This window comes from Marmota monax, unplaced genomic scaffold (genome assembly GCF_021218885.2).
Source record: "Marmota monax isolate L192 unplaced genomic scaffold, Marmota_monax_Labrador192_F-V1.1 WCK01_AAM20220418_F8-fsc00114, whole genome shotgun sequence".
Lineage (NCBI taxonomy): Eukaryota > Metazoa > Chordata > Mammalia > Rodentia > Sciuridae > Marmota > Marmota monax.
In genome coordinates, this window is record NW_026694943.1 from 4,045,161 (window position 1) to 4,068,291 (window position 23,131).

The 23,131-nt window shown below is 41.4% G+C and overlaps 1 protein-coding gene across 4 annotated transcripts in view; it reads left to right on the forward strand.

Moving 5' to 3' along the window:
* Mthfd1l (methylenetetrahydrofolate dehydrogenase (NADP+ dependent) 1 like) overlaps window positions 1–23,131 on the forward strand; it is a 190,308-nt gene that overhangs the window by 42,321 nt on the left and 124,856 nt on the right. For 2 of the 4 annotated variants that reach the window (XM_058573639.1, XM_046427403.2), the window contains exons 11-17: window positions 235–408; window positions 7,532–7,668; window positions 9,339–9,385; window positions 13,788–13,895; window positions 14,782–14,856; window positions 16,051–16,153; window positions 21,285–21,361. In XM_058573639.1, coding sequence (XP_058429622.1) covers window positions 235–408; window positions 7,532–7,668; window positions 9,339–9,385; window positions 13,788–13,895; window positions 14,782–14,856; window positions 16,051–16,153; window positions 21,285–21,361 — 721 coding nt within the window. Of the gene's footprint in view, window positions 1–234; window positions 409–583; window positions 1,569–7,531; window positions 7,669–9,338; window positions 9,386–13,787; window positions 13,896–14,781; window positions 14,857–16,050; window positions 16,154–21,284; window positions 21,362–23,131 lie in introns of those variants that run through there. The other 2 variants (XR_009225227.1, XM_046427404.2) reach the window with 2 other exon arrangements.

Sequence of the window (23,131 nt, forward strand, 5' to 3'; positions counted from 1 at the left end):
GCACCGGAGTTATCCTTGTACCTGGACACAGTTCTAGGATCTTCATGAGTCTAAAGAGTCACGTCTAAAAAGTGCACCGCTTTTTTCTCCTGCACGTTAATTGCTAGCAGCTGTGCCCCGGAGAAAGGACACAGGCCGTTGCAATGATTTCCTTGTTGGCGTGGAGCATGGTTGGCTTTCACTCTCACGGCGACCACCTAAGCTGAGAAGACTTTTGTGTTTCTTTCCCCCCAGTGATATCGAGATTTCAAGAGGACAGACTCCAAAAGCTGTGGATGTCCTTGCCAAGGAGATAGGATTGCTTGCAGATGAAATTGAGATCTATGGCAAAAGCAAAGCCAAAGTACGTTTGTCCCTGCTGGAAAGGCTGAGGGATCAAGCAGATGGAAAATACGTCTTGGTTGCTGGGTAAGACTGTGCTTGAAACTCCACTCAGGAGCCATGTTTGTCAGATTCTCTTCCTTTCTTATCATACCCCTCTAATGAACCCTGTCTCAGATTTGACATTAGTTTATTCATTGCACTTGATATTCCTTCACGGACATGAGGTAATTTTTTTTTCTTTCTCTTTTTCTTTTTTCAGGGAAGAGCAAATTATCCCTGCCACAAAATACAAAGGTGTAGCAAGCTCCTAATGCAGTATTTAATTTTTTCATGTCTTACATTGTGCCATGATCCGCTCCCTGGACTGTTTTACTTAGTTTTACATAATAGAAATCAAAATAAGAGTTGAAAGCACATTATTTTGAACTGTGCAGGGTTTTTTGTTTTGGTTTTTATATTCTCAGTAATATTTAATGAAGGAGATACAGATAATCTTGTGAAACTAATATTTTCTTATCAGTAGTCTTGATGTTTCTTTTTTGCATATTTATATTACAAAAAACTTACTCTCTTGAATTTTAAAACCTAACACTGGGCTCTTTTCACTTGTTTTGAATATTTGATGAAAGACATTCATAGTGTTTGGGAAAAGGAGTGTTTGCTGTTTTTTCCTTTAAAAAGAGGAAACCCATTAACTAGCTGAAAAGATAATAGAAAACAAGAGATTTGGACCATTTATTTAGTATGAACTGAGGGAACATCAAGAGACCCTGTGAATTCTTTCATTGTCTAGAAAGTTCATTGCATTGACTGTTACCTGGGCCAAGGCTTGAGGTGCAAAACCCATTTGTAAGGCAGACACATTTCTTGTAACTGGACTTGGCTCAGTTAACTTTGTTTTTATGTAATTATCAATGTGAGTCCTTTTATCTTTATGTCTTTTTCTGATTATAAAAATGACACAGTGCCTTTATAGAAATATTCCAGAAAAACAGAAAATTTAAACAAACAAACAAAAAAAAAAGAAGTAAAACATCCCAAATTCCACCACCCAGAGGAGATGCCTGCCCGTGCTGGGTCCCTTCGTGGTGTGGATAGACTCTTCCATAACTGAAGTGACCCCACCTGTGCTGTTCTGCCAGCTGCTTCCTGTGCACCAGTGCACTGTGTACCTCGCCCCACGGGAGCAAATGTGGAGCTGTGACTGTTTTCTTGACTGCATAATAAACATTGCAATGCTCACATCTGAGATTCTTAAATACATGGGGGTGGGGGGTGGAGTAAAAATGCCTGGGATGGCATGGATTCCATTTTGCACGTTTTAGCGCCTCTTTCTCCATGAGAAGCACTGGGGTAGCTTACTGTTTAGAGTACAGTGTGTTTCTAATTCTTCAAGGGCATGAGGTGGACAATGACTTGAAAATATGATAGGGATGTTCCACAGTCTTCTGTTCTACTGATGGGCATTTAAATCATTTCCAAATTTTGTCCACTGTCAGCATGCTAAGATCACAGCCTTGGCCATGCATATTTGTGCATTTGTCCAGTTATCTCCTTTTGAAAAATCCCTGGAGGTGAATTCAGTTACTGCAGTTCTTCTGTATCTGTAGCGGGTTTGTCCTAGGACCCCTTCAGCCATCAAAATCTTCAAATGTTCAAGTTCCTTCTAGGAAACAGCAGAGTCTTTGCCTATAACCTACAAACATCCTCCAATATTTGAAATCATCTCTGGCTCACTTAAATGCAATGCAGTGCACATGCTATGGCAGTAGTTGTACATTATTTAGAGAATAATGATCCCCGAAGTCTGTGCATGTTCAATACGGACAGCCTTTTTTCCACACAATCTGCTGCAGACCCTGGTTGACTGTGGTTAAATCTTCTCAGGCTTTTAGGCTCCCTGCACTTGGACTCCCAAGTTACTCTCCAACCCACGACCCCATCCTAAGGTCCCATAACTGAACCTGAGGGGAGACGTTGGCTCTGGGCCCATCCCTGAGAGGAGCCATTCACCTGCCAAGAAGGACAGGGCACACCTGGCCCTAGGACTCTCGAGTGTGAGCATCCCTCTAGTCCCTGTTACTTTTGGGAAGTAACACTTAATGCAAGTTTTTCTGTTGCCGGGAATACACACACTCTTGAACGTTAAGAACTTTAAAAGCAGCTTGTGCGTGTATTTACTTCTGTTTTCCAAGGCTTTGGTGATCTCTTGGTAGGTGAGTTTGCTGGATTTTTTTCATTGAGTTTAAGATCAGAAGATTTAAGGAAAACTCAGGAGGATGTGTTCTCAGTTTATTGAGGAAGACTCATAGAGCAGTTTTTCTTGTGGAATGACTGTGATTTATTCCATTTGGGGCTTGTCCATTTTGGAAATAAAATCCAGACATGGCCCTGCCCTGAGCTGGGAGCGCAGAATTGATACATCTGAAACAAAAGCCGAGATGATGATGTTATCAGTTTCCTAACTTGGAGTCAAACTGCCAAGGCCCGGCCTCCATCCATCTGCTAGAGGATGCTAGGATGACCACTGGGACCACAGCTAATGTCGGCCAGTCCCAGAAGCTCATTGCTCTAGGCCAGTGTGAATGGGTCTAACTGGCCAGCATGCCAGATTTTAAGTGGAAATGAAAATTAAGCATGATTTCTCTTAAGTACAGATTAAACACAAAAAAATCAATAGTTCTTTTTCTTTTTTTTAATTTTATTTATTTATATGCAGCGCTGAGAATTGAACCCAGTGCCTCACACATGCTAGACAAGTGCTCTACCACTGAGCCCCAACCCCAACCCCAACCCCAGCCCCAGCCCCAGCCCCTGCCCCCACCCCCAATAGTTCTTTTTCCGAATTGTGGTGAAAGCTCCCTTTATTATCAGAGACCTTTTACGAACCAAATGAAATACTCTTCTTTCAACTGCGTTGAGAAAACCACTGTGAATAGGAATAGTTCCATAAGATGTATGTCACATAGTATTCAATATATATACAGCAAATGATATATATTTTTTAAATGTGTAAACTGCCTTTACTACCTAATTCTTGATAGCTGTATGATTGAGGTCAACTTAGAACAGAAATATTTTATTTATAACCTAAAAAAAAAAAATAGAAAATAAATTTAATGTAAAAATCAACTCCCTTTTTTATTTTTGGTCAGGTCAAACTTAGAGCAGGGGCCTGGGCTGGGGCTCAGTGGCAGAGCACTTGCCTAGCACATGTGAGGCACTGGGTTTGATCCTCAGCACTGCATATAAATGAATGAATGAATGAATAAATGTGTTGTATCCATCTACAATTAATAAAAAAAATTTTAAAGTTAGGGCAGAATGACATTATCAGTTATGTCATGCACTGTTGCAGCTTCTTCAGAAATGGAAATGACCCCTTCATTAAGTGCAGAATTATTTCCTTTTTTCTGAAAGGTTTTAAATCTCTTTCCAGAATTTTGTCTATGCATCCATTTTTGTACAAAGACCATGCTATAAATACCATTTTGTGTCGTGCCTTTCTCTCTGAAGTCTAACATGAATCTTTTCCCATGCTTTAGAGGAATTCAAATACCTAAGAAATTTTTCAATAAACCTAACTCACAATACATTTGTTATTGTACGTATGGATTTATATATAAATATGATTTAAATATATCAACAGTGGGTTAAAATATATAAGAATGGGATTTAAAAAAAAAAAAAAACTTCTGTTATTGGTAACACAAAAGCAGAACAGATTAATTCTCCTTAAAAAGCCGTTCTTCAAACCTTCTGATTTCTCATTCAGTCAGAATCATCTGCATTTCATCAGCTGTGTATCACATGGAATTTACACCTACACATCACTTTATTTGCCTTGCCTGACAAAATGAAAAGTATTGGGAATTGTTCAGGGAAATACGCCAACAGAATCTTAGGGGCTCTTGAGTTTTACATATTTTCCCAGTTACACTAATGAAAAGGAATTTCATTTGAGAACCTGACTTGGAGTGCAGCTGCAGGGCATTTGAATGTGCACTTGGTCTCTATTGGGCTTCCACGGATTTCCATGCAGAATATTCTAGAAGTTCTCTGAATTGCTCAGAGTAATTAAAAAAAAAAAAATCCAGACTGCTCTGAGATTAGATTGAATATCACCTTAAAGAAAGGTGATATTCAATCTAATATATCATTTATGTCACTTCATCTTTTGTTTTCTGCAGTATGCCAAATACCTGACTTGAGGCTTTTTGGGTTTTTAATGTTTTACCCCATCTTTCTGGTACAGGGTGAAAATAACCTCTACTGAGTTTTCTAAGATTTTGCCCTTCTACCTTAGATAACTGAATATCTATGAGTTTCCCCTTTATTTGTATTAATTGTAAAATAGAACAAAGGTATTTAGAAGGAACCAGTACCCACAGGAACTCTGAACTATTTACCTCTGTCAAATGTAATGGGAAACACAACCAAATGGACTATAAGTTTTATTATTAGATAATAAAAGGCTTTTAAAAGACCTTCCAAATCATAAAGATGCCTAGAATGAATGATATATACTCATTTGCTGTTGAGCATATAGTTTGGGATTCATGGTTAGGCCGTGACTTATGCCAATAATACTGTTGAACAAGATTCTGAATTTTAAGAATGATTCAGAGTTTTACCTCTTGCCTCCATATAAGCAGTTTCTTCGACCTTTGAGTAAATGATCAGCCTATTTCAGAATGAATCCAAATTGTCACAGGGTACTTTGGCAAATTTTTTTTTTTTTACTGTAGTTGACAATAAATCCTCTACCTTGGCACACTTGTGGCCCTTAGGCAAGACAGATAGATCAGATCCCTAGTCATAAGCCATCTGAGAAGTTGCAGACAAGTCCTATAAGAAATGCTGTGTAGTGGACATAGGTCGGGAGCCCACCAACATGCCGGGAGAGGTTGAGGAAGTTCATCAACAAAAATCACACTTCCATCTTCATAAACAACGCTCTCACTGAAACAGAAAAAGACATGAGACAGTTTTTGTGTTTGTTCTTTTCAAAGTCAACTTGACAATTTGGAATCTGAGCTAAGGATACTGTGGGGAAAAAAGTAAACCAAATTTTGATATCGCATGCAGGCATGAGGCGAAATAAATTTTTTATTGTAGCTCTCCTTTTATTGCTCCCAATAAATACTTCCTACTTTCTGATTTTCCTGAATTGTATTCGTTGGCAAAAAGCTGAGCAGTCCTGTGTTTCTAATTAAGACTTGGATGGCTGGCTGAAGTTCCGAGGAGGTCATCGCTGGGCGTGGCCGCTTTTGGCCTGCTCTGCAGCTCTGTGAGCCTGTCCTGGGGAAAGAAAATGTAATCACTCATGGGACACTGTGCTCAAGTCAATCGCTTATTCCTTTGCAAACAATAAATGCTCAGTACGTCCTTAAACTGCCCTACAGAAGGTACTACATCTTCTTTACAAGCTTTCCTACGATTTTGATGTCTCTGGGCTTCTGCTCTTATTATGAGTGTTGTATCTCAAAGAGTAGAAAGTTGACTCCATGGATAAGCACCTTTGTGTAACTTTGAGTCTCCTTGTTGACCCCGCTCTAAAATGTGCTCATTAGACACATGCAGAGGTAACGGGGATGCCACTTTCATGTGACTTGGGAGTTGAAGGTTTATTTCACCGTGTGTCTTCTTGCTGGCTCACCACCAGCCCCTCCTGCAGTGGTCACTCTGTCACGGAGTCCACTGCTCTCCTCTTTCCTCACTTGATTTCAGACCTCAGTGGCCTGTGACTCCTCTGTCTTAAATGCGCTCTTCTTTGGCCTTCCTATGGGGGGGGGGGTTCTCTTCTTTCATCTTACTCCTCCTCGGTTTTTTGGTCTCTCAAATGTACTTGTCCATACCCTTCTCTTTCTCTGCTCGTTCTCCCTGGCTGACTGTGCTCATTCCTTGCCCTAATCTGCTAGTTAATCTGCAAGCTGTAGCTACCATAGCAGAACACTTACTCTTCCATCAGTAGAAATAACCTGGGAAGTCAGTCAGACGGCTGGTCTGTGGGGTATGACCAGCTCTACTGCTTTCTAGTCAGGTGATCGTGGGCAAGTTATTCAAACTCTCTGTACCTGTTTTCTCATCTATCAAATGGAATACAAATAAGACCATAGATGCAAAGTTCTCTGCTTATTAACCACCCCTACCCCACTCAGTTTTATCTGGATAATATTTATCAGGACTCCACCAAGATGTCACTTCCTACAGGAAGCCTTCCCTGGTGTTCCCAATCTAGTTAGATCCTCCTTCCACGTGCACACTTAATATAGTCTGGTTGACCTATTCCCCATCTTAGTGTTTATCACGTGTATTATAGACACTGAGTTATCCATGCAGAGAAGGAATCTGACTTGTCCATCACTGATCGTGTTGTAGGGGTAGTCTGAGATAGTTGGGGACCACAGTGGATCAAAGGCATGACTTCCTCTTTGTGGCCACTTCACCAAATTTTGTAGGCCAGAAAACTGTCATCAGATCTGTTGTAGTTTAATATCCTACACATCCCGACTCACATCATCTAATGCACAGATGGTGCATTTGATGGTAATAAGATGCTAAGGAATAGCTTCATGGGTTGTCTTTGGGAATGTAATTGGTTCACTTCCTATCATCTAATACTGTGATGTTATAAACATGTGAATATTTGTCTTTTTTGGGTGTTATCAGTAATAAACTCCGGGGTGGGGGGTGTTTCTGCTTTCTATGGAAGGGGCTTTGGACTTACTCTTTTCCAATATTGAAAGAGCTATTGTATGGAAAGGGATTAGGCTTAGTTGTGAGTCTCCAGGAGATAGGAAGCAACAGAAATGCTGGTGTCTCTCCGTGAGAACAAAGAGCTTCCTCACTCTAAGGAGTTAGAAAGGTAACTTTGCCCTTTTGGTTTCTAGTTTTCTTCCCTGTTCTCTCTTTTTTTAAAAAAAAATATTTTTATTAGTTATTGATAGACCTTTATTTATTTATTTGCTTACATGTGGTGCTGTGAATCGAACCCAGTGCCTCACACACGCTAGGCAGGCACTCTACCACTGAGCCACAGCCCCAGCCCCTCTACATCTCTCTCTTGATCTTACCTTCAGCCTGGCCTGAGTGCTGAGGGTAGACCACCGTGATCCAAGCAACGGCATTACTAGTGGAGTTGGGAGAGGTTAGCTCTGCATGGTTTGTCTTGGAAAAATGACTAAGTTCACTCTCCCCCCACCAGGATCACGCCCACCCCTCTTGGAGAAGGGAAGAGCACAGTCACCATCGGGCTGGTGCAGGCGCTGACCGCCCACCTGCACGTCAACTCCTTTGCCTGTCTGAGGCAGCCTTCCCAAGGACCGACTTTTGGAGTGAAAGGTACTTTATTTCACAACTTGTATATTTTTCAGAGCAAAATTGTGTGTGGTGGTGGTGGGGGGGGATTTTAAAAATATCATACACAGGGGGTAAAACTTTTCACAAGAATTGGTCCATTTTGTGCCTACGTATGCCCTCTGCACACTGAGTACGTAGCGGTTACCCCAGGTTGGTCCTCCTGGTACACAGAAGTGCCTAGGGAGCTGCATGGGGCAGGGTCTTCAGGGCAGCCCATGGGAGACCCACTCCCCTCGGCCCATTGGGCAGTCCTCCCCATTCTGTCTCGATTGCGCCTTGTCTCCAAAACCTTTGAAAATCTGCTGGTCCTGGGGGCATTTTATCATCCCAGCCCTGTGAAGGTCCTTCTCTCTGAACACTGAGAGGCCCCTTAAGTTGGCCCCCAAGACTCAGCTTGTGGGAGCTGTCGTGTGGGGCCTGAGGAGCTCTGGAGACGAACTGGCTGTGCACAGAGTCATGATGAAATTCCTCTCTGGCTCTGGCTGGGCTCGTGTCTGGCACATTCCCATTCATTACTCTTTCTTCATTGATTTATCGTGAAGTCACTCCTTACTTCATTTTACAATAGCACTTATTGCAATTACTGTGTGTTCTTGGCAGTTCGTGGTTTTTAACTGTATTATATTTATATTACTTTTATAAACATTAATAACTCCTAACTCATCAAGAACTGATAACTCATAGAGGGTCATACATTATGTAGTGGAACAAACATTAGGCTTGGAGTGAGAGGGCCAAGGTTTGGATCATAGCTGTGTCTCTCACCGTTGTGTGACCTATCACCAGTGAAGACCTCTCTGAGCTGCATCTGTCAAAGTTTAAAAAGTCGATGGTGCCCAGCTCATCAGGTTATTGTGAAGCTCAAATGAGGTAGCCTAGAAAGAATGGGGTAAATTGTAAAATGTTATACAAGAGGGTGAGATGCTTTTTTTTTTTTTTTTTTTTTTAACATACAGCTTTAATGCCTAAAGGATAAACAACAGGACAGACCTTTCCTAGGATTATCTAAAATGATCTGGCTGAAGTTTATAATCTGTAGATCATTTACAGGTGGCTTTTTAAGTGAAAATATTTACTACTTCAGTATATGTATGATTTAGATAAAGTACAACCTTGATATCCAATAATAAATTAATAAAACCATGTTATATCCTGAAGTATGCTTTTTGTTGGTTGTTATTTTGGTACTAGGGATTCAACCCAGTAGTAGTTGCTCTACTACTAAGCTATACCCAGACCTTTTTTATTTTTTGAGACAGGATCTTCCTAAATTGCTCAGATTAGCCTCAAGCTTGTGATCCTCCTGCCTCAGCCTCCTAAATTGCTGGGATTATGGGCCTGCACCCATAATCCTAGCCCTGAAATGTTTTTACAGTGCTGACATTTGCTATAATATATATAGCAAATGTGTGTGTGTGTGTATGTGTATCTTTATTATTTTACCTTTGTTTTTAAACAAAGAAATGGAAGTCTTCGATTGCACAGTTGGACACCCATGCAAACTTTGTTTTACTCCTGTTCTGCTTGCACAGAGCAGGTAGATTTCACCTTGGCATAGATGCCTACCTATTTGGTTGGGAGCTGTGCCTGGGGCTCTGTCGGGGCTGTGCAGATGCACTTGATGACTCACTAAATGCCACCTTGTTGTTTAGGAGGAGCTGCAGGTGGCGGATACGCACAGGTCATCCCCATGGAGGAGGTAAGGCCTTGAGGTGTGCCGTGGGTCCCTGTTTCCTTCCTGACATCTCGGTGTCTGTTTCATCAAGCGGCCCACAGTCCTTCATCCATGATCCAAAGCCTGAAAGACTCTGTAAACCCAGAGCATTCGCATAGCTCCTGTGGTGGCAGAACCTCCCATTGACTATTGGGAGCCACGTGTGGATTTTGTGTATGCCACCTGGTGTGAATATTCATGTTTTGCTGATTATTCACGCATATTCGTATTCTGAAGGGTGCTGGTCTACTGCCTGGTTGGGGTATTTTATAAATAAGTTTTACATGCATCATACTACCTTTCTAGATTGCAAAAGATTCTAAGTCCCAATACCTGTGTAGACTTGAATGTTCTTAAGAATGTTGACCTATCCTTCCATTGGTCATTGCTATACTACCAAAGTCAGGAGGACTTGGATGCTCACTTCTGTCCATTAAGACTCCAAAATAAAATGTTTGCAGAGGAGAACAAGGAAAAAAAAAAAAGCCAGTGGTATCAGTTCTTATTTTCCTGAGAACCTTTTCTTCATTCCGTGTAGCCTCCTTTGTGCCCTGGACCTAACCAGGGCTCATCTCAGCACCTCTGCTGTCTGCATCAGCCTCACAGTTCGTTCCTTCATACTCTCCCTGAACCCTGGTCTGAGCGGTCACTGTCTTGCCCATCTCTCCATTCAACGTGAAGGCTCAGTAGCCTGCTAGTTCTGCTTCACTATCTCCTGGCCGACCCCCTACCATCCCCATTTCAGTTTCCTCACAGACTCCCGTCCTGTTTTCTCTTATTGTTACCTTGCAGGTAGAAGTGAGGCCCTGACCCAGGACTTCATGAATGCTCAACACATGCTCTACCACTGAGTTGCACCCTCAGTCCCCTGTTTTATCTTGATTCCAAGACTTTTCCCGTGCCTGGAACATTCTTCTCTTCCTTTTCCACCCTTATTACCCATCTCAGGTTCTGTTCTTGAATTTCTGCTCCACCCCACAAATTCCCCTGTGTTTTCAGACATCAGTTTGGTTGTCTTCTGTGAGTTGGAGGCCTGTCTTGAGGTGCCAGGTCCCAGCACTTAGTATAGTGCCCAGAAAATAATGGGTGCTCATTAGAAAGTATTTTTTTTTTTTGACTTTGTTGAAGGAGTAGGAGAAGTATTTACCCATGGAGGCCCGAGTGTCTGGGAGGAAACTTTGGAAAAACCCTCAAGAATAAGGGGTGGGAGTGAGAAAGAGGAATCCAAGGCATCACTGAGAAAACAGCCCAAGCCTCACATCTGAACAGGAGTGAGTATTGACAAAGCCAGGAGGATCGATCCAGAGCCAGGAGGCTAGGCTGGGAATGGAGTCTAGGGAACAGAGCACTCAGGATTTAGCCAGCAAACAGGGAAGGGAGGTGGTGTCCCACTGTTTTAAGCCATTCACTACGTGGCTTGGAGCACACAGTCAGGCACTTGGTCCCTGAGAGCAGAACACCCTCGTGTCTTCTCCATCCCTGTATCTGCAGCTCTGAGCGCAGTGCCCGACGCTTACCGCTTGTTGATCTAGACACCTGCACTCACAGTACATACTGGAAGAAATGTCACAAATAGTCAAATGGGGGAAATGTTAGAATAAATTCCAGATGGGCCGAGAAAATGAAAGTGAGAATAGGAAGACTTCAAGGTGCCAAGGGGCAGCCTCGTCAAGAGTGAGGAAAGACGTTCCAAGCAGCGGGAACTCTGGTGGGAAAGTCCTGAGACAGGAAAGGGTTTGGCCCGTTCGGAGAACAGGAGGACACCAGTGTGGCTGCAGCCCCCCGGGCAGGGTGCGTGAGGGAGATGGGGCACAAGAGTGGACAGGTGCCAGCCCTTTCAGTTCTTTGCCAAGAGCCTGGGTTTTATTTAAGTGTCATGGTCGGCCTCGTTGAAGAGATCTTCCCTGAATCACAACAGGAGGCAGGCTTGGCTTTCCAAAAATCACTCTGGCCTCTGTGCAAAAAGTCGACAGATGAAGCCCAGTGTGGATACTGTGGGGGCCACCCAGGGGGAAGATGGTGGCTGCTGGGCCCAGGACAGTGGCCATGAGAGTCGAAAAAGGATGGTGATTTAAGCTTTGTTTGCTGATGTTTGTAGGACATCTGCATATGCCTGAAATCCCAGCAACTTGGGAGGCTAAGGCAGGAGATGTTGGGATGAGTCGAGGGGAGAATTGAAGGGTAATGTCCAGGGTGTTGCATTGAGCAAATCAATGGAACCTTTTGTTGAAATGGAGAATTGAGGAACTGAGTTGGCAGTGTGTGTGATGAAGGAGAGCCTTCCAGAGGGAAGAGTCCTCGGGGGTCCTTTGAGACACCTGAGAGGATATCAAGTAGACAGCTGGAAGCAAAACTTAAACCCCAGTTGTAGAATGGCCAAAGGGTTCAAGAAAAATGTCAGAAGATAAATAGTAACTAACCAAGGGTGTTCCATCTCCACTAATAACCAAAAACATCTGCATTAAAACCACTATCAGTTACTGCTTCACTTCTCAAGTTGACAGAGCAGAATTTTTCAAAGTAGCATTCATACCAAATTTTGGCAGAGATAGATTGAAATACACTCTCCATCGCTTCTGGGAAGTGAATGTTAATAAAACTTCTGCAAAAAGAGCTAGAAATATGTATCAAGTACCTTAAAAACATTCATTCCTTTGCCCAAATAAGTTCATTTTTAGTTTATCCCGAGGAAGAATTGGATGTGCGTATAAAGATTTAATTTTAAAACTCTATCTTTAGCTGTGGGCTGGGAGCTGTGTGCCTGGGGCTCTGCATATGCCTGTAATCCCAGCAACTTGGGAGGCTAAGGCAGGAGGATGGCAAGTTTGAGACCAGCTTCAGCCACTTAGTGAGGCCCTAAATGGCTTAGCAAGACCATGTCTCAAAATTAAATACAAAAAAGTGCTGGATATGTAGCTCAGTGATAAAGCACCACTGGCTTCTATTCCTAGTAACAAAAACAAACAAAAAACTCTGTCTAGTTCATAACATTAAAAAATTGCGAAAAACTTAAATGTTTAAAGATAGAATATCAAATTAACAACATGTTTTGAAAACTATGATATAAAAATTCTAGTATCATTAACATTAAATGTAAAAGCTAAGGCATAAGCTGTTATGGAACTAGGATCCCAACATTGGAAATTATAAATATATTTTATGAAAATACATATATATGTAATTTTCACATTTTCTCTAGTGAATACAAAATTTAACAAGAAATATGAATTTTTAACCTTCCAAGAGATTAAAGAAATGCATCTTAAAACAAAATACCATCTTTTTTCCGTTGTTATTTTTTTTTAGTCTGAAAGATGTAACTTTTTTCCTGAAGTAACTCATCTACTGTGTTTTGCAGCTAAAACTTTGAAAAAGAACTTTTCTTATATTAATCAGAATCCTTTAACTCCCAGAAATATATTGCTTATTAATAATTACTATTTGCATTTATTTGGCAGAAAGTGAAAATTTGAAAGCAATTTACATATTCAGACATTGGAGGGTAAAATTTTTGATGCATCTCCATGATTCCACAGCCTTAATAAACTACACCAACAAGATTATTATAGACTGCAGGAAGATTTCTTATCCAAAATGCCTGGGGCCAGAAGAATTTCAGGTTTATTTAAATTTAAAAATTTTTAAATATACATAATGAGATATCTTGGGAATGGAACCCAAATATGAACATGAAATTTATTTATGTTTTATATGTACCTTCTACATATAACCTGGACATAATTTGATATGATATTTTCAATAATTGTGCATATGAAACAAAATTTCATGCATATTTTTCAGTCAGCAATGTGATGGTGTACTCAAAAAGTTGTGCATTTTGAAGCACTCTGAATTTCAGATATTTGGATTAGGGAATGCTCACTCTCTAATAACTTTTTTTAAAAAACAAGTTTCCAAATATAAGTTTGCCAGTTATACAAATAATGATCATGTGTGCATGTGGGACTAGAAGGAAAATAGCAAAATTGATAAGAGCTGTTGGAGTGACATACCTTCTTTCTTAAACTTTCTGTAATGTTTTATATTCTGTTGTTACTCTTTATTTTATACCTTGTCATTCCAATGAATAGTTGACGTAGTGCAGTTTTTTAAAGAATACAGCAATGCATAAAGGAAAGAGAAAGAAACCAAAATAAGGAAAGCTATCAATAAATCCATCAGAATGTTTCTCCTCTAACCCGAGGGTAGAATTTGTGATGAAAGAGGCTGTTCAAGTACTCTTTGTCCGGTGGAAGGCCTTGACCTGGACTTTCTGATTTAGGTCATCATGGATTCAGCTTGTTATAAAGATACATAGTTAGTGTATCGTTTATTCTATTCGGGCGATGTTTGTTTGAAACAGATAGATGTTCCGTTTCATTTATAGTTCAACCTGCACTTAACTGGGGACATCCACGCCATTACTGCTGCCAATAACTTGCTGGCCGCTGCCATCGACACAAGGATTTTGCATGAAAACACTCAAACCGATAAGGTGGGAAGGATTTCTTATTATCTAATTTGGGAACTTGATCCTTGGGATTCCTGGTTTCTTAAGGAATCATGGAAAGATTTCTAGTCTGTAAACTCTCTCTCAAAAATTTTTCAGTATTCTGTGAATTTTATATATGTTTTCAATTCCAGGAGAGCAGCCGTACTTTGGTCAGATTCTCAGATGGGTTTATGACCACTGCCAAGTTGTTGGGTGAATTATATTATGTTGTACTTTTTAAGCCAAATATCACTGGAGATGAGTTTTTAGTTCTAAAGTGACCATTGGGCCAATTCTCTTCATTCTAGCCAGGTCCAGTCTCTGATCTATATACTAACGGGGAGATTGGACATGCACCTTTTTTAAGACTAATGCTACGTGCAGTTAATTTAGCTGTGCTCTGAGAGTCAGAGACCCTTCCTGGGCTTCACATACGTGCAGTCCAAAAGCTGAATACACACCTGAAAGAGACCAGGTACCAGGACCTAAATCCTCAGGGACATAGGGCAAGGATTAATGGGGTGCTTTTTGGCATGTTTTACAAGAAAGGTCCTGACTTTCTTCAAGTAAAGTGATTCCCTGGTGTATCCTTGGAACACAATCCAGATAAATATTAATATGATAGTCATAGGCTATAGATCAAGAGCTATTTGCTATGTTTATACAAGCTATTTGCAATGTATGTTATTTCAAATTTAGTCAATTTTTATTAAAATAACAGAATTTTCTAAGTCTCTATGATTTATGTTAGTCCCCAAATTTTAATTGGACCTTTAATCTAAATAGTTTGGTTATAACTGTCATGAACTTTGTCATAGCCTATGAAATGCCCAAGTGCATAGTCCACCCTTAAACTTTGTGGAGTTGTGTTTGTTGGTTTATTTTTTAGGCTCTTTATAACCGTCTGGTCCCTTCAGTGAATGGTGTCAGAGAATTTTCAGAAATTCAACTTGCTCGGCTGAAGGTAGGTTTCCAGTTAGTGGTTGTTTAAAAAGAAAATATCCTAGAAACACATCAGAAGGATTGCCAAAGCCAGAAATGTTGAACTTGACTCAATTTTGGTTTCCAGATACTCTTTTGGGTATTACACTCTAAAGAGACTGAACAATATAGCAGACAGAGTGCAGAATTAGAAGCCTGAAACCTGGATCCTGCACCACAAACCAGGTGAACGAGTGTATTTTTAGGACTCAGTTTTTTCACATGTGAAGTGAGACGACCGCTTCACTAATCTACAAGGACCCTACGAGTCACACTAGCAAACTGCATTTTGATGCTTTCTTCTCTTTTGAAAGAGAAGTATTTTCGTAAAATATGTCAGTGTCTATGAAATGACAAGATAGCTTTGAAAATTCATCTCTCTCAGGTTTTGTTGCAGCAAAACATTCCACTTGCACTTGAGAAAGCCATCTTAATTCTCCTCCATGGTATTTTCTTCCTAATGCTGTTAGCTGCCCCTCTGCTGCTCCTCCCATGGCTTCCCCTTGTTCTCCGTCCAAACTAAAAAATAACCCTTCATGGTATAGTCCATCGCACTGGTTGGTATTAAATGGTTTTTAAAATTCCCTGCCTTGCTTGTTCACTCTGTTGAGAGTTGCGAGCAATTCCATCCTCAGCAGCTATAACATGTACACTGTTTCCGGGATTCTTTTTTTTTTAATGTATGCATACATACTTCTTCATTAAAAGCCACTTTCTTAGGATATTTTCTTTGCAGAAAATAGGTGCATTAAAATTTTGAAATTTTTTATTAGTGAATTAGAAATAACTTGTTTTGAATCCTCAACGTAAACATTAGCTTTTGGTTTTATGCATTTGGAAAGAACAACTAAAGCATGTGTTATGGGGATAGCAGTCTGTGTCCTTTCAGAGCTTGGTAGGTGGTGGCCTCATAGAGCAGCCCAAGAGTTCACGGTGAATGGCCCACTTTGCTCTGTTTTCAGATCTGTCTTTGAAAGGTGTAATACAGATTTTCGGTGCCTTGAGCTGGAAAAGATATTTGACCTCAGGCATTTATTTGTATGATTTGGCCTAACCTACAATTTACTCAAAGTTTAGTTTTTTAAAAGGCTTAGCATGGAGAGAATAAAGCAAGAGGCATGGCCTTATGCTTTCTATTCCTCTTGAACTTATCACGTCTTTTCCTCTTAATCATTAGAAACTGGGGATAAATAAGACTGACCCAGGCACACTGACGGAAGAGGAAGTGAGTAAATTCGCCCGTCTCAACATTGACCCCAGTACCATCACGTGGCAGAGAGGTAGGAGCTGGGGACACAGCAGAGTTTTGAAGGCAGGTGGGGAGAATATGCTTCAGCAGAAACTCTTTGATTAATGTCATTAATGCACATTTTTATTTCTTCCCATCGTCTTCCTGCCTGGGCTTCCTAATTCCACCGTTTATTTCCCTTACTATTATTTTCCCTCCATCTTCCCTCTTCTTCCTCCTACTTAATCCACCTGCTGTCTGGGCTTAATCCCATCCACTCCCACCCATTCAAAATTTACAAGGGGAATTAATTTTCTCTTTTGTCTCTCTCTTCCTTGGCCTCTGTCTCTGATTTAAAAAAAAAAAAAAAATTTAAAGCCACGTCTCTCCTTACGTGTCCCTTCACTTCTTTGTCACCCTCTCTAAGCAACTCTAATTTGTATTTTCATCTGATTTATTTATTTATTTATTTATTTTATTGGTTGTTCAAAACATTACAAAGCTCTTGACATATCATATTTCATACATTAGATTCAAGTGGGTTATGAACTCCCATTTTTACCCCGTATACAGATTATAGAATCACATCATCTGCTAGATGCTTTCCACCATTTGCCAGGTCTCCCTCTGATGCTTCAAACACAGGACAGGTGGACTTCGGGGGCTGCCTCCTGGCCTCCCTGCCTCCCTCTCCATTTCAGCTGTGATGTCCTCCCTGCTCCCACTCTGCCCCGGTATCTGGATGGTCACTGTGGGGTAGGCTAGTGGCGAAAAGCACTAAACACTGAGTCAGGGTCTCGGATATGTTTCTCCACCCTCTCACTGTCCCTTTCCCCTCATCCCCACTGCATGACCTTGAGTTGAACAAGTGACATGTGTCCTGTGCCCCAGGTTCTTGGAGATGGAAATGAAGACGATCGGCTGTATATATTCCCAGGAAGGTGACAGTCATACCTGTTGGTCCCTTGGGACTGCAGACACATTGGCAGGCATGCATTCCTGGTCCTTCCTGGATTGTCCTCCTCAGACCTGTCCTCCATTTTTACTGTTTCTAACCACTTTCACAACATATTTATCAAACGCCCAATTTCCTACAGACAGTTACCTGCTAATACATCATCTTTCTCCAGTTCTATCCCCTAGTTCCATAGGTTCATATTGACAGAGACACTAACCTCTCACTTCCAGAGCAGAAGCCTCCAGTGGCTCCTACCACCCCATGTTATAAAGTCCCTGGTGCACAGTTGGGCCTTCAGGACAGGACTGCCACAGAATGGCTCCATGCCCTTTGTTCCTTTCTGCTCTATAGTGAGGAGGGTCTGCCCTTGTCCTTTTGCCAACCCTTGCTCAGGCATCCCCACCCCATCTCCCTGGCCTTCCAAATCCAGCCCAGGTCTCACACCATCATGAAGCTGTGCTTCGGGGGGTCCACGAGCCAGGCCAGTAAGAACTGAGTGTTTTCCCATAGACCCCAAAGTGAGAGATACCAGAGACCCACCCAGCCTTGGCTCTGCCCAGTGTGAACTGCATATCTTCAAGCATATGACCCACTCACTCAGTTTTCTCATCTTTAAAATAGAATGCAACTTGAGTACCTCTTATCTGCAGTCCCTGAAGCAGAGGGTTTTAGATTTCAGAGTTTTTAAATAATATTTGCATAAATATAATGAAGTATATTGGAGATGGGACCCGTGTCTGAAGAAGACATTCATTTGTGTTCCATAGATAGCACACACACATAGTTTGAAGGTCATTCTATAAAATATTTTAAACAATCTAGCACATGAAACACATGTCATGGTGAGGAATTTTCTACCTGTGGTTTCATGGTGACACTCAAACACTTGCAGATTTTGGAACATCATGGGTTTTGGGATTAGAGATGCTCCACATGTGGTGACACCAGCCTCCGCATAGAGAGGCATCATGGAAATGTGCGTGTGCTTTGCAAACTTGAAAGCACCGTTCAAATGGGCATCGGAAAACACTGTGGTTGTATCAGGCAGCTTTTCTGGGGTCTTTGTCTCCCAAACTAACTTAAAATATCCTTGGAAACTATTAATGATTTATTTCTCATTTTAAAAGAATAACATTACAGAGATTTTGAAAATTGCCAAATGAATAAGAAACATCACTAGGATGAATAGCACTGCTACTTGTAATTATTGGTGCATGTTTGTTTTTGTTTTTTTTTTTGGTTTTGATTTTGTTTTGTTGTTTTGGTACCAAGGATTGAACCCAGGAGTGCTCTGTCACTGAGCCAGCATCTCCTAAGTTGCTTAGGGCCTTGCTAATTTGCTGAGGCTGGCTTTGAACTTGCAATTCTCCTGCCTCAGCCTCCCAAGTTGGTATTACAGGCCTGCACCACCATGCCCAGAGGTGCATCTGTTTTTTTGTATATACTTCTGTTATAATCTAGGTATATAGATTTTATATTCAACTAATTTCATTCACGGCATAAACATTTTCTACTTTGTTAGCCTTTAGTTTCATGGTCACTTTACTTATTTCTTATTTTTTATTTTTCACAGTATTGGGCATCAAACCCAGGGCCTCTCAAAGAGACCAATAGCATTTTTAACAGGATTTTATTGAGCAGCCTTCTTGTTTGGAAAAAAAAAAAAAAAAAAATATATATATATATATATATATATATATATATATATATATTAAAACTAGGAAGATTAATTGTTAAAATGCCATTATGTTTAAATGTGTAAAAAACTTTTTGGGAAATTCACTGGTGAGAGAAAAATCATACGGATGGAAATCAGTATATTTTGAACCACGAGTGTGGATATGCCAAGAGAAATTTTTCTACACAGCTGCTTTGGGGCTCCAACCAAGGCAGACATCAGAAATAGTGGCTCAGCTATGGTGTTGAAGAGAGAAGCCACATCACCCCTTACACCTAGGGCCAGGACGTGATTGGATTCTCTCTGAGAAGGAAGGCGGGGCTGAAGTGTTCTGTGGTTACAGATTGATTTTCATGGAAGTGACAACTTTAAAAAATTATTCCCAAAAAAAAAAAAAAACACTAAAATTATTTTCCTGTTCAAGGCACTAAATGAAGAAAACTGTATTGCAATGGACAAGCCATGTGAGCAAGAGGAATTTGAACTGACATTCGATAAGTAGTTTCGTTCTGGTCATCATAAATTAAAATGAGAAATAGGACTCTCACATGTGAATTGAGGACATTACTAGTAGGGTTTTCTGGCTTCCATCTGGAACTAGGGTAATCCTTGTGATAGAGTAGCTACTTTGGATAACTGGAGGGGACGCTAGGTCCTTAGTAGAGATGGAGAAACACCTCAGGTGAAATGGATGTCAAACCAATTAGTGGTCACCCCTTCCTGTCAACCTGGCTACAAATGCTGATTGTTTCATCCTGTGCCTGGTACAGAAACTTATTAGGTCTCATGTGCCCAGGGACAGGTTGGAATCAGAAATCATACACTTTTCTAGAAACATATAACATAGAAGAAAATGTGGATATTGAGCCACTGTTGCTCCCAGAGGACCAAGAGCAGGACTTTGCACAGTTGGGCAGGTCGGAGCCCCTGCGTCTTTGAGCACCCATGCTCCCCCAGGGGAGTGTCACAGGCTTACGTCCTCCCCCCTCTCCCTCACATGCCCATCTCCCAATCGTGCCTGAAGCCCACCAGCCTCCATCATCCTCTGTGAGTCCACCTCAAATTTCTGGTCCCCAACACTGCCCCAGTGCCATGGTAGGGAGTCGATGCTCTACTTTCCCAGGAAGTCAAAACAGTGGACCTATCCCAGGTGGAGAGCACAAGACAAATCAGAGTTAGCCACTGAAGGGCTCAAGGACTGACAGAGCAAAGAATGAAACAACAAAGCCGTCCCGTGGTCCCACCCCCGTCCTTCCACACTCTCCTGGTGCTGTCCATATCTCCCCTGTAGGAAGCTCCATCCATCAGGATGACATCTTCTGCACTTTTGGGCCCCTGGACAGCCAGCACAGGACTGGGCACAGAATAGGCTCTCACTGCCTGCTCCAGGAAGGAATGAATATGTTCCTTATTCCACCTGCACCTCTCTCATTTAGAGGCCAGGAATTATGTATTGTCAATTTAGGGCGGCTGCTGTCGGCTCTCTGTTTTTCCTGTGGGTTGAACCTTCATGTTTCTTTCTGGTATCAATGATGCTTTCATACCTTTCCCTGTTTATCAGAGTCGTGGTGGATTGTGAGATGCCCTCATCTACCATGTAAAAAACACAGACAGACTTTGGATGCCACCATTCATAGTTGGTCTTACTAACCTTTTGCTTGTTTTCTCTTTACTAAACAAAGAACAGCTGAATTTCCATGTTGACTTTAAATAAATTCAGTAAGGAGATCGCTTCAGTCTGGTGCCAACATTGCATAGCTGCACATCGGGAAAGATGTTTTTACTTTAGACAACTGTGCTGTGCGTCTTGGGAATAAAAGTATGAGCTAGAGATAAGATTGAGAAGTAGTCCTTTCATTTTTAAATGCTCTGCTTATATCTTTAAAAATCACAAAGGAGGTTAATATGTGCTGTAGTGTGAGTTATAGTGTGTGAGAGACAGACAAAACGGTGGCAGCCGGCTCAGGGAGCATCAAAGGCAGGCCGGGCAGGAGCCTCCCTGGTGCTTTATGTGTCAAGAAAGATCAACATTCTTCATCCTGCAGATGCTTCAAGTTCCGGGTACACCTACGTAATTTCTGTCACCATTTTTGTCCGTGCATGTTATACATTTAGTAAATTGTGTTACCGTCTTCGCTATACACTTCGTGGCATCAAATAAATCCCCAGTGATGACACCGAGTGCACTCTGAACGTCATCCTTCACGGAAACTCTGTACCCATTAAGTAACAACTCCACTCTGCCCTGGGAGCAGTTCTGTGCTGGGTCTCCATGAATCTCCCTCTCTGGCTGTCCCAGATAGGTGCAGTCATACCGCATGCACCCTTCTGGGTCTGGCTTATGCTCTGAGCTTTGCCTTGCTATCTAATCGGAAAGGGTGTCCAAGCCCACCCCACCTCTTCCTATCACCTCCTTTATCTTCTTCAGGCTATACCACTTGCAGACATGTCTTGTTCATTTGATCTCCCTTCCTGCCACTTGCTTAGCATCACCCTAGGCGCCCAGTCCACACCTGTTGATAGAACAAGTAATCTGTTCTCTTTCAGTATTGGATACCAATGACCGATTTCTGCGAAAAATAACCATTGGGCAGGCCAGCACGGAGAAGGGATATTCCCGGCAGGTAGGTGGCGCTGTCTTCCCGGAAGTGGCCCTGTTTGGGTCACTTACATTGATTCCCTCCCTCTCTGCTCTTGCCTCTTCCCTTCCCTTCTCGTCCACCCCCCTGTGGTGGCAGGGGCTCTCCTGCTTCTTCAGGGTGCAGGACTGAGAGAGCCTGGGGGCAGGTGATGCATCTGCATCACCACAGAAGAATAAAAATCTCAGACACTTGAATTTCATAAACCAAAGAACAACAGCTAGTCATTGGGCTTAACAGCACTGAGTTTTTCAAAGGAGAATGGCTTTCTTCCACAGAGAGTATAGAAGAGAAGTGATGACGTCCGCCCTCCTTTTAATGGGTCTCTGAGTGGGTCAGCGGCACTTTGGGAATAGAAATTCATTTCATAATTTCTTAGCCAGGTGCAGCAGGCCTCTGACTTTTTTTTATAATAAACCTCATATTTTTGGATAGTTTTAGGTTTATTGCCTTTACATATTAAGTCTGTATTAGTGGGGAGGAGGGAAGTAACTTTTATTGTAATAACAAGTCCTCATACCAAATAGGCTTTGGGAACTTTTGAAATAATAGAAAAGTGAATATGGGGATTGGATCAAGAAGACAAACTAAGCCCATGCATTTGCCTTCCTCCTCCAAGTCCCAGAACTTGGACACAGACAGATTTCAAACAGTTAGACATCTTCAGTTCTGCAGATAAAAAACCATTGCTGACACAAGATGCAGAAATGATAAGAGATAATTTTGACATGATTAAAAAGTAAAACGAAAATCTCCAACATAAAAAAGTGACACATATAAAAACATTAAATGATGACAGTAAAGGCCTGGGAGGGGATTTTCATAACACACCTGGCAAAGATCCATGTGCCAAACCAAAAAAGCATCTGGCGGCAAAAGGCAAATTCTGCTCTTACAGTCAGGTCTTCCCTGGCCACCTATGCAAATCCCCAGGCCCCTCTCTCCTTCCCTGCTGGACTTCAACACACATCTGCTTATCATGTTTTTCTCAGCCTCTCCTGCTTCAGTGGGAGTTTCATGAGGACAGGGGCTTTGCCTTTGGTATTCATGGCCATATTCCCTTCGCTTGGGACAGAACTTGGACAGAACACAGCAGTAATAGCAGGTGTTCGATACGTTTTTCTAAACACATAAATACAATGCAGATACAGGAGAAAAATGCCAGCATGTAAAACTGCAAATGAGAACAGTGAAGTGCTACACACTGCTAGCTGACCAAAACATGCATAGTCAATACTAAGTGTTAATGAGGTTGCAAGGAAACAGAGACTTTGTATAGTGTCAGGGACAGAAGAAGTTGGCAAAGCCTTTTTGGAAAATCATTAGTATTAAGATTTGAAATGATCCAACACTTACCACTTAATGACGAAAATTATTTTGGAAGAGAAAGAGAAGAAATATAAGAAAGAAAAAGAAACAAAGATAAAAACAAACTCTTAAGGATATAAAATGAAGCCTCATTTGTACTGATGAAAATTTGAAACATCCCCAATGTCCATCAGTGGGACATTTACTGCTATTAAATTATTATTAAATTTATTATACAGTAGGACATTTATTATTAAATTATTATTACTATTAATTATTATGAAAATGGAAAGTGGAAAGATGAACCCTGGCACTCATGGCCTCTGAAAACAGGATTAGGAAAGAAGGGAACAGCAACAAGGGTCTTTATCCTTTGTTCTGCAACTTTCCTCTTGTTTGCTTAGGCTGGGGAGAGGTGGAAGATGAACAGTGACTGTGATGTGTGTA